This window comes from Python bivittatus, unplaced genomic scaffold (assembly GCF_059951505.1).
Source record: "Python bivittatus isolate LINGU-HERP-01145 unplaced genomic scaffold, Pbiv_v1 ctg000320_np1212, whole genome shotgun sequence".
Classification (NCBI taxonomy): Eukaryota; Metazoa; Chordata; class Lepidosauria; order Squamata; family Pythonidae; genus Python; species Python bivittatus.
This window is the reverse complement of record NW_028277052.1, coordinates 343,750-359,035: the sequence shown is the minus strand read 5'-3', so window position 1 is coordinate 359,035 and position 15,286 is coordinate 343,750. Positions and strand designations below refer to the sequence as shown.

At 53.7% G+C, this 15,286-nt stretch overlaps 2 protein-coding genes across 4 annotated transcripts; one reads left to right on the top strand and one right to left on the bottom strand.

The window, feature by feature from the left end:
- The first annotated feature begins 291 nt into the window (after positions 1-291).
- On the top strand, positions 292-6,178 carry LOC103064192 (T-cell surface glycoprotein CD3 delta chain-like). 2 transcript variants are annotated; one of them, XM_007424244.2, is made up of 6 exons: positions 292-1,001; positions 1,997-2,032; positions 2,967-3,173; positions 4,045-4,176; positions 4,391-4,434; positions 5,672-6,178. In XM_007424244.2, exons 1-6 carry the CDS (start codon positions 587-589, stop codon positions 5,735-5,737), a joined length of 900 nt encoding a protein of 299 aa, XP_007424306.1. In that variant the 5' UTR covers positions 292-586; the 3' UTR covers positions 5,738-6,178. The 2 variants fall into 2 exon arrangements, with proteins under 2 accessions (XP_007424306.1, XP_087994940.1); XM_088138814.1 differs by lacking the exon at positions 1,997-2,032.
- Positions 6,179-6,821: 643 nt separating this feature from the next.
- CD3E (CD3 epsilon subunit of T-cell receptor complex) lies at positions 6,822-15,222 on the bottom strand. 2 transcript variants are annotated; one of them, XM_088138813.1, is made up of 8 exons: positions 13,775-15,222; positions 11,701-11,928; positions 11,283-11,423; positions 10,032-10,058; positions 9,076-9,300; positions 8,701-8,868; positions 8,233-8,279; positions 6,822-7,184 (listed from the first exon to the last, which is right to left on the bottom strand). In XM_088138813.1, the coding sequence occupies exons 3-8, from the start codon at positions 11,332-11,334 to the stop codon at positions 7,128-7,130; spliced, it is 576 nt and encodes a 191-aa protein (XP_087994939.1). In that variant the 5' UTR covers positions 11,335-11,423; positions 11,701-11,928; positions 13,775-15,222; the 3' UTR covers positions 6,822-7,127. The 2 variants fall into 2 exon arrangements, with proteins under 2 accessions (XP_087994939.1, XP_087994938.1); XM_088138812.1 differs by lacking the exons at positions 11,701-11,928; positions 13,775-15,222 and having other exon boundaries at positions 11,283-11,693.
- Between the last annotated feature and the right edge of the window lie 64 nt (positions 15,223-15,286).

Sequence of the window (15,286 nt, the reverse complement as noted above, 5' to 3'; positions counted from 1 at the left end):
GGTTCCCGGGGCGAAAGGGGCCCTGCCCTGGGCTGCCTCCTTCCGGGCCCCTGGTCCGAGGAGGGCTCCGGGAGGGGCGGCTGGGCGCGCGGAAGGAAGCCCTGGGACCTGGGGATACGGGGTCCGGCTGGCTCCCGCTTCCCCCGCACGCGGATCCCAGAGGGGCGCTCGAGCAAACGGGGGCGAAGGGGGACCCCCGTCGCTGGAGGTCTGCCGGCGCCCTCGGCTGGGAGGCTCCCGCTTGGGGACCGGCCTGAGCCCGGGGCGGGAGGGCCTCAGCGGCCCTTCCGGCTCAAGCCTTGCAGCCAGACAGCGCGTCTAGAGCAGTGTTTCTCAACCCTGGCGGCTCTGAGATGAGTGCACTTCAAGTCCCAGAATTCCCCAGCCAGCATGAGGAATACTGGCTGGGGAATTCTGGGGGTTGAAGTCCCCACATAGTAAAGTGGCCAAGGTTGAGAAACACTGCTCTAGACCAAAGGTTGTGGGCTGACCGAGGGCCCTGCGCCGAACCGAGCCGAGCCGCTGGTTCGGGTTGGGTCGCCAAGCAGTTCTCTGCAGGCGTGGGCCAAAAGGGACAACGTGCCTGATGGCTGTCCAACAGCAGGGCCCCCTGCCGGGGCTCATTTGTGGGGGTGCCTTAGCGGAGTGCCGCAGCAGCAGAGGATCAGGTGCTGTGTTTGCCATTCAAGGGGCAAGGAAGTCAGCTTCATTTTCTCAGCAGAGCGGTTTCTCTGCGGCATCTCTTGCATCCTTTCGTTCCCTTGTGTGTGAATGCACACAGGCGGGGCAGAAAAGCCCCCACCCACAGACTTCCTGTTGCAGACCGACTGCAAGAAACTTCCCTGCATCTTCCTGCCCAGTCATCCTTTCACCTGGCAGGAGACAGCCACCTGCTGCCTGTGCCCACGAGCGGGGGACGACATATCTGGCTCCCCCATCCACAAGCATGGGAGGGCAGAAACAGCTGCTGTGTGCCACTCTCGTTGCCCTGTTCTTCCAAGGTAGGACTTAAATCCAAGGCCAGTAGTGAGAGAGTGGTGACTTGTGGCCTCAGGGCTGATAGTGGGGGGTGAGGGTGGGCAGGTTGGCAAGAAAAAAAAGGGAGACTGGCATTCTTGGTGGGAGGGCATGAGGGCCAGACGGCTAGTTCACTGTCATGTGTTGCTCAGGGATTTCTCTCTGGGTTTGCACCCGGCCGTGCTTCTGATTCGGAACACTTGCTCACCCCACAACCGTGTCATGCCTCATTCTGAAAGCAGCAGGCCCACCTCATGCCCCACACCTGACCTGGCACTGGAGACACCCAGGTTGACCATGTGCAGCCACCTTCACTCTGTCTCACCAACCTGATAAATGAGGAATGGGACATTTATGCCGCTAGCTCTTGGAGGAAGTGACTGAATGCAAAGGTGAATGCAGCCCTCTGAGGAGGGCAGCCCATTCAGAGGCAGTAATGGGGACGTTGCCTTTGGGTGGTCTGCCAGATTCCCAGGACCAAAAGCTATCAGGAGATGCCTCCCCTTCCACTCTCTGAGGGGGTCCTGTATCTGCTAGTGGCCATGGCCACATGGTATATCAAGAACTATTTTTGTGTGCTTGTTTTGAATTTCTAGCATTTTGAGAGAGAAAAACTTCTCTCTGCCCACTTTCCCCAGACTTTGCCTAATATTAAACACCTCGATAATGTTTCTCCTTAGCTTCCTCTTTTTGAAATTAAGAAGACACAAAAATGTTCCCTTTCTCAAGCCAACATCACCCTTTTGGAAGAGGGATGATCAATCTTCCATTAGAGTTTGCCACCTTCTTTTCATTCCTTTCTTGGTGCCATGTAGGGTGGAGTTTGCCCTTTTCACTGCTTCCCCACAGTAGACGTTCAACTGTTTGGTGTTGCTTGGACAACTGGGTAGAGGCTTAGGGTGTGATACTATTGGCTTTTCTTGATCCCAGGATGTTTGTTTTGCTCCATGTTTCTCAGCATTAAATTATTTTCTTCCAGGCATCAGCATAAGTGGAAATGCAGCGTCTGAAAACGGTACGGTTTATCCAGGTTTCCTAAAAGAAGGAAAACCATGGAGGCAGCTTGGAAAGAGCTAAAATAGGGTAGAGTTGTGTCTGGGTTCAGCCATAGTTTGTGTGGGTATGCTTTACTGTATACCATAATTGTCTGGGTTTGCACAATGCATGAAGATGTCAATCATTAAGTCTCATTATGATGCACAAGCCCAGCCAGTGACTTGGTGTGCTTGAATTTTGGCTCTCTTTTATTTGGGATTTGCTTTGGAACTTTCAAGATCCTGAATGTTTGGAAACAGCTTGTTTGGAAGAGAATATTTGGAAAGAAAGGGGTTTTCCTGGCTGGTTAGAGATCTCACCAAGAGTCCTTCCTGGGTGGGAACACAAAGGGCCTTAAACACATCACGGCTGCCAAGATAGGCTTGGATGGAAGCCTCAGTGGCTTCGCTAGGACTATCTGCTAAGCAAACACATTGCAGAAGGAAGGCAGGTGCCCTGAGACAAACAAGGGAGGACAGGCAGTGCAGGAGGGAAGCAGTAGCAAAGGCTTCAACCCCAGGGGCTCGCAGCAGTTTCCTGGCTCTTGCAGAGGCCTGGCAGACTTTCAGCTGGCAACCTGGCCAGCCCCCCACTGCCCAAGCCAGTCCTCTGGTGTGCTAATGCCTGGGAGCTGGACAGAGAAGGCAGAAGCAGACCCCTCCAGGACCAAAATGCAAAAAGAGCCCTTGCTGAGCAGCTCCCATTGGCCCAGGACTAGGAATAAGCACAAGGGCTGGTTATCTTTAACCAATAATTAAGCCATTATGCTTTTACAGAAGAAATACCAGTTGCCTAAAAAGCCTGAATGGCCATATGTTTTGTTACATAATTTATTTGGCCCCTGAAACCCTGGAGGTACTGATGAGGCTTTGCCCGTGGGATCTCTACCCCACCCCACCCTATTTGTTTTGCAGAATTCATCACCATAAAGCAGAAAGGAAACACCATTTTCCTAATATGTGAAGGGGGCAATAACAAGACACACTGGACAAAAGGCGGGATGCCTCTAAGCCACCGAGGAAAGGAGTTGTCTTTGGGTTCTGTGATGGATGACCCGAGAGGCTTCTTTGAGTGTGAAAACAACAATAAGAAAAACAGATCTCTGCAAGTTTTCTTCCGCAGTACGTAAGCCTTCTCTCTCCCCTTTATCTAACAGCATTGCCGGCCATACTGTTTCAGCCAGGCAGACACTGGGGTTTTTCTGAAACAAGCTGATCTTGGCCTCTGTGAAGCTATGACATGTCCAGGTGAAAGAAACATCTTAGCCTCTGACATGGGGGCCTCCCTTCCCTGTTCCACATGTGGTCTTGAGCAAGACAAGACAGGATGGGGACAGCTTGACAGACAACACAGAAAAAAGGATCCAGGCAATAGATCCTCAGCCTGGCAAATTGGCCACAGGTTGCCTCCTTACTTCAAAAGGAGCATTGTTTGTTTGGTGATATCTCTAAGAGTTTGTACCTTAGCTGTTTAAATGAAGTTAGTGTTCTTCCTATGGAACCAAACATTTTACTCAAGCTGTTGCTTGTCCAGATGGGGATTTTTCTTAAGGTAAGCTGTCAGCCAAACCACCTCTCTGATTTACATTCAGTGTCCATAGGCTGAAATGTTAAATATTTCTGGATATCAAATGCTCTGCTCTGCTCATGTTTTGAGGAAAAGCAGATTAGCGTTTCTGGGTCTCTCCTACCAGCCTGCTCTTTCCTAGGGACATGGGTAGTCTTTCTGCCAATCCTTGTAAAGGCCTGGGGCAGTCCCTGGGTTGGGCAGATCGGGGGCTGCAGCTGGGCCTCCCTTTCTGTGGAAGAGTCATCTTTGCCTAGTAACAGCATCCAGTGACCCAGAAATGGGTTCCCCTGGTTTCTGGTGGCTCAGAGCTGCTTATTGCTGTTCTGCAATAAAAGGACGCATGTCCTGTTCAAGCGTGTGTGGACTCCACGTGTATATGTTGGGGAGTGCAGAATGCATGTTCAACATTCTCCTTTACTACAGTGTGCCAGAATTGCATCCGTCTGGACTACACCACGATTCTGGCGATTTCTGTGGCAAGCCTCCTTGCCACCGTCTTCCTGGCTGTTGCTGTGTACCACATGGCTGTGGAAGAGCGGGGCCGGCCATCCCAAGGTGAGAAGTGGCAGCAAAGGGCAGCCATGTGCTGGGAGGCTTCCCTGAGAGGGCCACAGTGGTCATATTCTCCAGAAGAAAGGGCCGTCTTGCTTACAGCCCAGATGGCCATCCCTTGTTTCTTGCCTGGCCTCAGAGGTCCAGCCCATTTTCTGCTCTCTTTGGCTCTTGTTTCATTCCCCGTGAACTAAGTCTTCCTGTTTTGACCCTGCAGCTTCTGATAAGCAAAGCCTGTTGGCCAACGACCAGCTGTACCAGGTGAGAGCTTCCACTTCCTCTTGCCTTTTCCTTTCTGTACTCTCTGCTCAAAGGGGAGCTGGATTGTGTCTTCTGCTGTACTTCAAGTGCAGGAGTTGTTGTCTTCAAAGAGGATATTTTAGATGCACCTGTGTTGAAGAAGAGTTAAAGGAGAACTTAGGAAGAAACAGAGTGTAGAATCAGCAATCATTGGCATTAACAAAACAGTTGCTGGATGTGACACACATTTCTGAGCAGTTTTCCTGTTAAATGCTTGAGAAATAAAAGTCCTCATCAGTAGTAGTTTAGCTGTTTCCCAGTAAAAATTGTTCCTGGTCATGCCCTTGCTCCAGAGTGGCCACTTTGAGCCCAGGGGGAGGAGCAGAAGAGCTTCCCAATGGTTTTTGGGTGCTGCTGGGTCTGATTGTCAGGTCAGAGACTGGCCAGTTCATCCCGCAAAAAGTGGGAGACCCACTAGAAGACGAGCCCCCAATATTGTACGAATATTAGGCCACCTGTCTGTCCTGGCAAAGTAGAGATGGGGCAGGGTTGGATCCAAGTATGAGCACACCTGTGCCCAGTGATTGTTGCTGTAGAGTGAAACTGGCTGCCCTAATACCAGCTGACTGGGATGGCTTTGGAAAAGGAGTTAGCAAACCTGTCAGTCACCTCCAGAATCCCAGCCCCACAGAGGGTCCCCTGGAAGGGAAGGGTGCCCCATGGACAGCAGACTGCAAAAGCCTGTTCTGTCCCAACCCTGTTAAGCTGCAGTTGCACAACGTCCTGAACCACAAGCTCCAGTCACACGTTGGCTTTGCCCGCTGTGCAAACTCTCTCTGGATGTTACTTTAGGATCCAGCTTGGTGTGATGACAGTGATGTTAAGGAATCCGTGGTGAACTAACCCTGTGTAAGAGTGCAATGTACTTTCAGGGGTACAGTTGGCCACCCCAGTGGCCATTGCACCGACTTTCCTTCCAGCAAACACGGGCATGGGACATGCTGGCAGTGGTGGGGTCTGCTCTCCCCACCAAAAGGGAGAAGGGGCAGCAACGCCAAATGAAGCAGGCTGTGCAGCTGAATGGCACCTCCAAAGTTGTTCAGTGGAGGAGCCATGTGGGGGAACAGCAAAGCAGTGTCTCTCTGCTCGACCAGGGCTAAGTGTCCCCAGAGCCGCCTTCTCCTCCTCTTAGCTACCAAGGCAGGTGAGTGTGTGCACTGCCTGCACTGGCCCTAAATGTAGATATTCTTCCTTCCAGCCTCTCAGGGAGCACAACTACGGGCCATACAGCCACATTGGAGCTGCCAAGCCTCGCCACCGATGAATCCATTCCAGGTTCCCCTTCCTTAGACTTAATCACCAACTGTTACTTACTTGGTGGCAAGACGTCTGTTGAGATGGAGATCTGTGGGGCCCTCATTTCGTGAAGTGCTACCTCTTCCTTGTATCGCTTCTGGTCCAGTGCCTCAAGTACTGGTAGAGCCAGAGAAGACATGACTATAATCGTTTTCTGTTTGCCGAACTAAAGAGCTGCGGGCTGGCTGGGGTGGGAGAGGCCTCCTTTAAGCTTGTTTAACAAACCCACTCTGGGGTGCCACGCTGGGAACGTGGCGACAAACAGAATCCTCAGGAATGTCTTTTCTTAGCAAAGCAAACGGGCCGGTTAATCTTCCATTTTCCTCTTTGCGGCTAAAATTGGGTTCTTTGCACTGGTCCCCTGTGCCTTCTATGCCTCCCCTAATAAAAGTTGTTGCTGTAAAACTTCCTCTCTGATGTGGTGGATGTTTGAACTGAAGGGTAGCAGTGAAGTATGAGTGCAAATTCCGGGTAGTCAGCCATTTGCACAAGCACGTAGCTACCCGGGGTGTTGATTCATAGGGCAGCACCTCCACTGGGGGTGGTTTATGCCTTCCTTGAAATACAGCTGCGTTCGCTTTTGACCACATCCTGTGGAACAAGCACATCCACTGGGGGGTGAATGTTCCTACGTGGGGCCACCGCTCTTCCTCCCCACCGCAACTGCCAGGTTTTGTGCTGATTGGCCTCCTGCACCTGAAGTCTTAGTGAAGCTGCCGCAAACAGTGGGTTCGTTTGTCTGGTTCTCAACAGAACAGGAAGGGACAGGGAGTCCTCTGGCTGTGCCTGGCCTGGTGCCAATCTTAGGGCTACGGCGTTGCCTACCTGACCTTACCCCTCTCCCACCACCTTGGTTTTGTCTATTCCTCCTGCCTGGGGTGCTCCTGGTGGGTGAGGAGGCACAGACGGTCTGGTCCTGATGCCTGTGGCTGCTTACTCCTGCATCTCCTGTCTTCTCTCTGCCAGCTCCTTCCCCAGGGTCCCCCCGAGGCTTTTCTTGAGTCTCTTGGATAATAAACGTATCAGAGAAGAAACACACTCGAGTCTGTCGGTGGAACAGGCTGGACCACAGTTTATTAGGATTCTTTGCAAGCACAATCAAAACAAGTGGGAAAGCAGGCCTTTTTTCATCCTGGGGCCAACCTCTGCAAACGGCAGCTGTCCCTGCTCCATCTGGGGCTCTCCGGGCCACACAAGGACCACTTTTCTAGCTGCAACACTCAGCACAAATGGGGGCCTCCCCCCACCAGGAGGGACAGCAGTTAGTGCAAACAGGCAGCGGCAGGCCCATCTGGGGACTCTCGCTGCTAGCTGGAATGTATGGTGTCTCACCACAGCACAGCACATGAGGCAGCACCTCAGAAAGCCCGTGGCTCCAGGCCGGCATACACCTCACGTTGGCCCTTCCGGATCGGCTGTAGGAACAAAACACGCCATATTTTTGGCAAACTTGGTCTTACTTTCTGGGAAGTGGGCAGGACATCAGGTGGGGGGTGTTAGATGGGCATTAGCACAATGAGTGTCTCATTCAGAAATATACAATGCAGACTCTTGGCTCTGATGCTCTTCTCTCAAAAGCCTTTGATTTTTTCGCCATTGTTTTTATAAGTATCAGGAAACTGGCTTCCTTATACAATGGATTTTAAAGCCATGTTACTGTCCTTTTTATTTCTGGGATCACAATCAAAGAAGAGCTGTGGGGTGTGTGGATCAAATCACTTTGATCTGACAGTCTGAATCAATTACATTTTTTAAATTATTGGAAAAAAATTGTTACGTTGTAACTTCCAATTTGAAAGATGTTAAAAATCAATCCAATTCAGAAAGTCAAATTGATTCAGAGATTAATTCAAATCACCTTTGAACTAAATCTCCCAACTGAATTTTTGCTCCATCCAGCCACTTACCAAAGTAGGGAAAAAGTGTTCTGGGGAATTCTGTATTCCCCTTGTGAAAGTGACTAAAGGATGACGAAATTGACTAAATCTGGATCTTGGCTTCAAAATGGGCGAAGGCCAAAGGCTCCCCAGAAGAAGAGGTGTGCCTGACCTTGCCTCTCACTAAGGATCTCTGGGCAAGAAAGGACGAATGCACAGACCCAGATGCACACCCCATTTCCAGGAGAGAGGAAACAGCTGCAACCTGGAGAGAAAGCTGAACTAAAAGCAAAAACCAGGGCTAATGGTCCGCAAAACCGCACTGGCCTTTTCCTTTTCCCCTCAGGTGCTCAGCTTTGAAGTGTGCCATGCTACCCTCTTAGCACTATGCAGCTTTGCGCTTCAGAGAACTCCCAGGCCAGGGCCTCACTCTGGGTTCTGCCCCAGAAATGGGTCTTCGCACAGCAAATGACTCACAGGCAGCAGCGGGTCCTGGCCACTGCTGTGCCCGGCCCTGTCTCCTCTCCCGAGATGCTGCCCAGGTTAAACTCTCCCTGCACCCCCCATGTTCCAGTCCTGGGCTTACCTCATAATCTGGATTTGGAACAGGCGGGGGGCAGTCTGCTTGCTGGCCTGGAGCAAAAAGCAGAGGGCAATGTTTGTTACCTCTGCTCAGATGCTGAGGAGGTTATCACAGAACAGCAACCGTGAGACGAGATCCTTTGTCTTCAAAAGAAGGAACTCAGCACTTCGCTTCTTCGTGGACTGATCCCCCACCCCAGATGCCGTGTTGTCTCCTCCTGCTTTGACCTCCTAGCCTTGCAGAATCATCTGTCCTGGCTGGGGCTCTCAGCCTCCTCTTCCACCGTGGGAGCGGGGAGAGCCCCACAGGACTTAACGGAGGACAGCCCACCCACTTGCCCCACAGGCCCCTCCAAACTGCAAAGCCCAGCATCTGGCCTGCAGCGGGGGGGGGCCAAGAGAGAGCCGCCCACCCTGGCACACAAGGTGGCCGCCCCAGACCCCCCCCTCGGCCTGGGACTCCAGCCCTCACCTTGCTGCCGTCCCGGGGTGCCTCCCCCAGCAAGGCTGGCTCCAAGGGAGGGGCGCTGCGTCTTGCAGCAGAAGTAGACCAGAAGCAGGACCCCCAGGGTGAGGAGGAGGTCGGCGATGATGATGCCGGCCCCAAGGCCAATGCTCAGCTCCACACAGTCCTTGCACACTGCAGAGGAACCAAGAAGCAGGAAGGTCTGGCAGGCTGGCTTCGGAGGAGGTCCCTCAGCCCCTGGGGAGGGCTCTTCTCTCCTCGGGCCGCCAGTGACTAGAGGCGCAGCTTGGGCCGTCCACAACGGGCAGCCCAGACCACAGAGCAACACCCCAGCACCTGTCCAGGGCAGAGACCGCCCATCACACAGTAGCCACGACTGACCTTTGATCTTCAGATAAATCTTCTGGGATATGCGGCTCTGACTATTTCGTTTACAGACGAACTCTTTCCCCTCTGCAATCTCATCGAGTTCCTCTGGGGTGGAGATGATCAGAGACCTCCCCTCTTCCTGGGGGCGAACAGTGTCCCCTTTCCTCTTCTCCCACTGAGATTTCTCTCCTGGGCAGCTGAGAACCACATCCTTCGAAGAGATTTCCACACTGATTTCTGTGGTGAGTGAGAGGAGAACCAGCTGTTTGTTCCTGCATTGAAGCTCTTGGGGCAAAGACTGGCGGTTAATCCAGCAGGAGCTTACCCAGGACAGCAGCCGTGGCTGCCTTTTTGCCAAGTGAGCCTGGGGGAACTACATGGAAGGGCCGCACAGCCTCATCCCCCCCATGGAAGGGGGTGCCTCTCTCTCTCCTTCCCAGCCAGGGGGAAGCTTTGCAGTTGATTTCTTTGCCCCACGTGCAAGTTCGGGGAGAGGGCATGCTTACAGGAAGCATGTCTGCTTTGCTACAGGCCTCAGTGGCTCTCAGTTTTAAACTATAAAGTGGGTGACCTTTGAACAGATGGTCGCCATTGTTGCTGCACGGTGCTTTCCTAGATCGCCATTAGCCCTCGCCCCTCCAGATGCGGAGACATGGGACATAATGGCTATGCCGTGCTCCAGCAGTGCCTGTTTCCATTCAGAAGAAGGGAAAATCCACCCCCCGTCACCTAGGGGATCTGGATCAGAAGCAGGGCCCAACTGGAATCTCCCATTTTCCTAGCCCTGGTGGCAAAGATGCCTCCTCTTCTCAGCCAACAGTCACATGAGACCCAACACAGGTAAAGCACCGCGGTTGGTTTGGTGCAAACATGTCAGGGTCAATTCCTGATGGCTGCCTGAACAAAGGCTCCCGTTCTGACTGCCTCCAGCAAAAACCCAAAGCCCTAAAAGCGCCTTTCTTCCTTACCTTCAGCCTCTCCCCTGACAGAGCTGGCTGTGAAAAGAAAAAGAAAAAATTAGGTGAAGACTTTCTCGCCAGCGCGTAACCTTCCTTGTGTCGAGGGCAAAGCTGCTCCCTTCAGCACCTTAAAACCCATTCCTTTTATGGAGCCTGAGCCAAGCCCAGATTGCTCTCTCCACAGCCCCTGAAACATAGCGGCCTTTCCATCCAATCAGCCCTGGAATGGGAGACCTGACTTGTGGCAAATACTCTCAAAAGCTCTCTGGAGGAATCGCACAGCTCCTCGTGGTCCCCACTGCAGCCGTACCCAGAAAAAGGCAAGGCAAAGAAAAGCATGCAGGTGCTGATCATGCTTGTCCCTGCGCAGAAGACTGAAGATGAGTGATCACAAGGCCTCTCATGTTTACATCACATAACCTTCCAGAAGACTGCAACCTGAAGCTTCCTTTGCAAGGCCAGATGGCTCCTAAGCCAAAGTAGGTCAGCCTTGTTTAACAGAGGATCGGTGGACCTTCTTCTGAAGAGGAGACCCAGTTTCCCTGGCTGAACTACACAACACAGATAGAGAACATCCCGTGTTTTCATTCGACTCATTCATACTGGGAGTCCTGTCCTCTTCAGTGGGACTCAGAAGTTGCTTCCCTGTCTAGAAAATCCCTTGGTCTGTTCAATGTGACATCAGGGCTGTTCTGAGGAAAGGGACCCTGCTTCAGCTGGAAAGAGAATCTCACCTACTCGTGCATTTCAACCCTGATCACTTTCTGCCACAGAAGACAAACCTGGTCCTCTCCTCCATCCAGCCTTCTAGCACACAGCAGACCCTCCCCTGACTTCTCAGTCACAGAGACACCCTCCTTACATCAGGCCCTTGGACTCTGCCTGAAGCATCCCCTGAGTTTATCAGTGGGAGGGGGAGAAAATGATTGACCAGCTGGGCTGAAGAACAACAGTTGGGTGGAATAAAGTTTTATGGGGAAACCATCTGTAATTTTTAGATTAAGCTCTCCTTCACCCAGCATGTGGCCAATTAACTGCTGGAAGTCTGTGCCAGAAGATCTGGTCACCGAGGCCTGGAAGTAAAGACACAGCCATTCGCGGTAGGGGTCAGGCCTAAGGGCTCGGGAGGGGCAGTTGCCAGTTCTGGCCAGGGCCAGAAGCTAACGGACTGGTGGATCAAGCAGAGCTCCCTGAAGCCAGCAGGGCAGCTTGGGGATCCTGATGGGGCCACAGTCCTCGCAGGGGTAAAGCGGCACTTACACGTGCAGAACAGGAGGAGTACCAGGGCACCCAAGTGGACTCTCAGAGACATCTTTCTGTTCCCCACTGCTTCCCTGCTGGCGATTTGCGCATTCTCCCCGGTGAACCCTGCTGCTTGCTTTCAGGACTCCGAGAACAGAGCTGAGGAATCAGTAGAGAAAGAGAAACAAGCCTTCTGCGGTCCCAGCGCAACAGCACCGGCCCTGCCAGGAAGTGGCGGCACAAGCGAAGCAGGAGGAGCGAGTTGCGGAGGGTTCAGGGGAGGCGCGGGCGGGCCTGGGGCTGCTCAGCCGCACCCCCTGCAGGAGATTTCCTTTGGGGGGTCAACCGGGGGGCCCTTCCGGCAACATGCTGGATTCACGGGCTCCTGGACCCAAACGGCACTCGCTCACCCCAGTCTACCCTTCAACCTGCCCACCTATTTACAGCAAGACGTCTCAGCAGAGGCCTGGGCTTGGAACTTCAGCAGGGCTGGTCCAGTTGGTGCTTCAGTGGGGGCTCAGCGGCAAATCCAAGGACCAGGAGCCTCAGAACCATGATGGAAGAGAGCAAGAGCAAACTCTTTCCAAACTGCTGCCAAGAAAACCGCTCGGATGCATCTCTGTCTTCACAGGAATGGGGCTCGACTTAAGGGTGACCTATTTATCTGAGATTTAATGAGGGAAAAAATGTACAACTGCAAGGTGTGGCCACTTGGAGCCTCTTCCGAGCCCCCAATTTGAGTTCCTGGTGCATGAAGGGCACCCCCATCATCAGCAGTCCAGACCCTCTCCATTTCCTACCTCCCAAAGGAGCCTCTGGTGACTCAGTCCACCTTGCCAACCACAAGGCTGTGGAGCGCTTTGAAAGGGCCCTTGTAAAACTCCATGCCTGTGCCCAGGTGACTGCAGAGGAGCCTGGCCTCAGACAGGAGGACACACGGCTCTGGACCACCTCCCGGACTGGCAGGTCATCTAGAGCCATGTGCCATTCTGTCTGCCCAGCCCAGCCCAGCCAGAGGGGGACGCTGCCCCAAGCGTGGAAGGGAAGAGGAGCAGTGGGCAGGCGAGCCTTGGCGGACTGCAGTTCAGCACAGACAGAGGGGACCCTCAGAGACCGGCCAGCCGTCCGTCCGGCCAGCACTCTCAAAAGCTCAGTGCTCCTCGGTGGGGAAACCCGGCATCCCCTCCCAACCAAGGTCCTCTCCTCTGTCTCAGCTGGCACTCCAGCAGGTGCGGCAGAGATGCCCTAGGGCAAGCAGCTGTGGGGTGCCAAAGCTTTAATGTCACACACCACAGCGCCTGCCTTGGATGGAGGGTGATCTGACCCCTTGCCCTGCCAGTCCTTGGCTTAAGGCACTCCTCAGCTCCGTTTTGGTCTGGCATCCACCTGAACTCAGTGTGACGGCATTGGATGCTTGCCAAGCTTAAGCTCCTCTTTTCAAGTAAAGAAAGAGCCTTCTGAGCATGTGCAGAGAGCTCCCACAGCATCACTCAGGTGCCACAACTGCTCTCTGCTTCTTATGAAGACTGGGGTGGGGCGGGGGAGGGTGCAGCAGAACTGTTCAGGAGAGGTTTTAATCTTTAGATTGCCACTGGGAGGTGCCAGTGATGTACTGGAGACAATATCCCTAACGAGCAAAATGGAGGCTGCACCCTTTCCTTGCCCCCTGTCTTTTGGACCCAGTTCCCCTCTTTGCCTAATCCCTTCAGACCCAAACTGACCCTCCCCGCCCCAGACACAGCCCCTGCAAGCCCCCCTTAAACCAAAGCCTAGAAGCCCCCCAGCTCACCGCCCAGCCCGAGGGCGGCCCTAGGAGGGGCCTGGCCACAGAGCAGCCGGCCCAGCCTCCCCAGCCTCCCTCGGTGGGTGACCTCAGCCTTCCGCCTCCTTCCCCAGAACTTCCCCAGCTCGGCTGCCCTCCTGAAAGGCTTCCATCTTTTGAACTGCTCCGGCCAACAACCCCACAACGCCGTGAAATTCCAGGGCGTACTCGCCAAGGCTACAGGTTCCCTGACGCAGCGTGCTCAGTTGCGCCCGGGCTCTGGTGACTACTCTGGGGTCCTCAAATCTCCTGCGAAGGGCGGTTAGGAACCCACCTAGGTAGTTTAGTTCCGGTGCTTGTGCCGCTCAGAGCTGGATCAGCCACTCCCTGCTTTGCCGGTGAACGCTCTGCAGATGTAGAGTACGCGCTCCCGGTCGGAGGCAAAAAGATGCCCCGTCTGCTCCATGCATATGGTGATCTGCACCATGAAGTTGGGTACTTCCTTCGGGTCCCCGCTAAATTTTTCGGTCAACCCCCAGCGCTTTAAAAGGGCATCTTGCTGGGCTTGGATTGGGGCACCCCTCCGAGGTATCGTCGGGGCGGGCGCAGGTGGTGGAGCTGGGCCTGCCGGAGGACCCGGTGCTGCCAGAGCTGGGGGGGTGGCAGGTGTGGTTGGTGGGGCTATCAGCGATTCCTCTAGCCCTTCTTCTTCGCCCCCCCCCCTCTGTGCCCGGGCTTTGGTACAGACCTGAACGACGGACGAGTTCGCTCATCCTCATCAGCTCCCTCTTCATCAAGGTGTTTTCCGATTGCAGGATCTGTACGCAATCTTCTAGGGTCCCCCTCCAGGTGGATTCGGTTCTCCCTGTCGTCAGGGCCCAACGCTTATCAGGGTCCATGTCTAGGAATGACATCTCCCCAGTCAGCTCTTCCATGCTCCACAACTTAGTTTTGCGCCGGTTGGGTTTCCGTGGCGCCGGGAGAGACGGGTAGGTGCCGGTCAGGGATTCCTCCCCCACGGATCCACCTACGGCCCCGGCCACGGGGCATTCCTCCTCCATTTCCGCAGCCGTGGTCGGCTTTTCGAGGGATTTCTCCACGGTGGTAGTTTCCCCGGTAAATCCCTCTTAAAGTGGGGTGAGACTCAACAAAATGTCAGAGTCTGCACACTCAATCCCAAAGTTCAGTAAATCCTCTGGAGACCAAAAGTTCCATCAGAGATTTATTTATTCAGGAGAAGCACACAGCATCATAGTTTGTTGAGTCTGATTCAACATAGCAAAGCCTTGTCTTTTTAAGCCCAATTTCCCCCCCTTCTAGGTTTCTATTCCCGCTTGCAGCTCTTCGCGCCTTGCTCCAGTTCTCACACCTCCTGGCCTTGGATGTCTGGTTCAAGATAGAGATAACGGCACCTGGCCTCCTCTTTCCGCCCCTTTTTATGGCAGGTCAAGCAAACGGTTAGAATAACATTCCCAACATTTCACTATTGATCTATGGTTAGCAATAAAAGCAAAAGTATGGTTAGTAATAAAAGCACATTAAAATAATTGAAGATTCTGGTTTGCGTAGATCCTGACACCCTTTGCCTAAGGACGGGATGCAGCCCAGGGACACTGGCAAGGACCCCCAGCTGCCCAAACCAGCCAGCCATTCGGATCCCCGGGATTTCCCGCCGTGTCGCCCTCACGGTCTATAAAGCCTTTGTCTTCTGTTGCTCAGGGCCCTCTTCCTCCTAAGGCAGGCACCCAACACACACGGTCCTGTGTTGCGCTCCTTACTTCGGCACATTTCCATGACAATGTTAGTTTATTTTGGGGATTGCAGACACTTGTTTCGTTAGTTTTATTCTGTGTTTTACATTGCTCTGTGCCAGGCGTCGACTGTGACTGTGACAGTATAAATGAAAGAAGACAAATCTATAATCCAGTTGATGGCGTTTTTCTGTAGAAAGGAATGATACATCACATAGAAAAAGGGCCTGTAGCTGGGCCTCAACGGGGTCTGGAGAAAAACCCTGCGAGGGGCACACCCAGCCCCATGGGTCTGGTGCCCAGGTGCTGCCCCCAGGCCTGCCTGGCCCAGGTCATCTGTGGGACTCCAGCCTTAGACTTTCTGCCGCTGGGGTCCCTCCCGGCCTCCAGGGCCAGGGAGACGTTCTCTGCTGCTGCCCTCCTCGTTCAAGGGGCGGGGTTGATGCGGAGCCCATCCCCCTTCCTGAAGCCCCCTTCTCCTCCTCCTTTCCCTCCCCCTCCCCCTCCCC

What these genes read in the sequence shown, in the direction of transcription:
- CD3E (XM_088138813.1), bottom strand. Translation starts at nt 11,334, where the DNA reads ATGTCTCTGAGAGTCCACTTGGGTGCCCTGGTACTCCTCCTGTTCTGC. An exon ending in GATTTATCTGAAGATCAAAG is followed by an intron (nt 8,869 to 9,075) that starts GTCAGTCGTGGC and finishes GTTCCTCTGCAG; the next exon opens with TGTGCAAGGACTGTGTGGAG. An exon ending in CACCCCGGGACGGCAGCAAG is followed by an intron (nt 8,280 to 8,700) that starts GTGAGGGCTGGA and finishes TTTTTGCTCCAG; the next exon opens with GCCAGCAAGCAGACTGCCCC.
- LOC103064192 (XM_007424244.2), top strand. Translation starts at nt 587, where the DNA reads ATGGCTGTCCAACAGCAGGGCCCCCTGCCGGGGCTCATTTGTGGGGGT. An exon ending in TCTGCAAGTTTTCTTCCGCA is followed by an intron (nt 3,174 to 4,044) that starts GTACGTAAGCCT and finishes CCTTTACTACAG; the next exon opens with TGTGCCAGAATTGCATCCGT. An exon ending in GCGGGGCCGGCCATCCCAAG is followed by an intron (nt 4,177 to 4,390) that starts GTGAGAAGTGGC and finishes TTGACCCTGCAG; the next exon opens with CTTCTGATAAGCAAAGCCTG.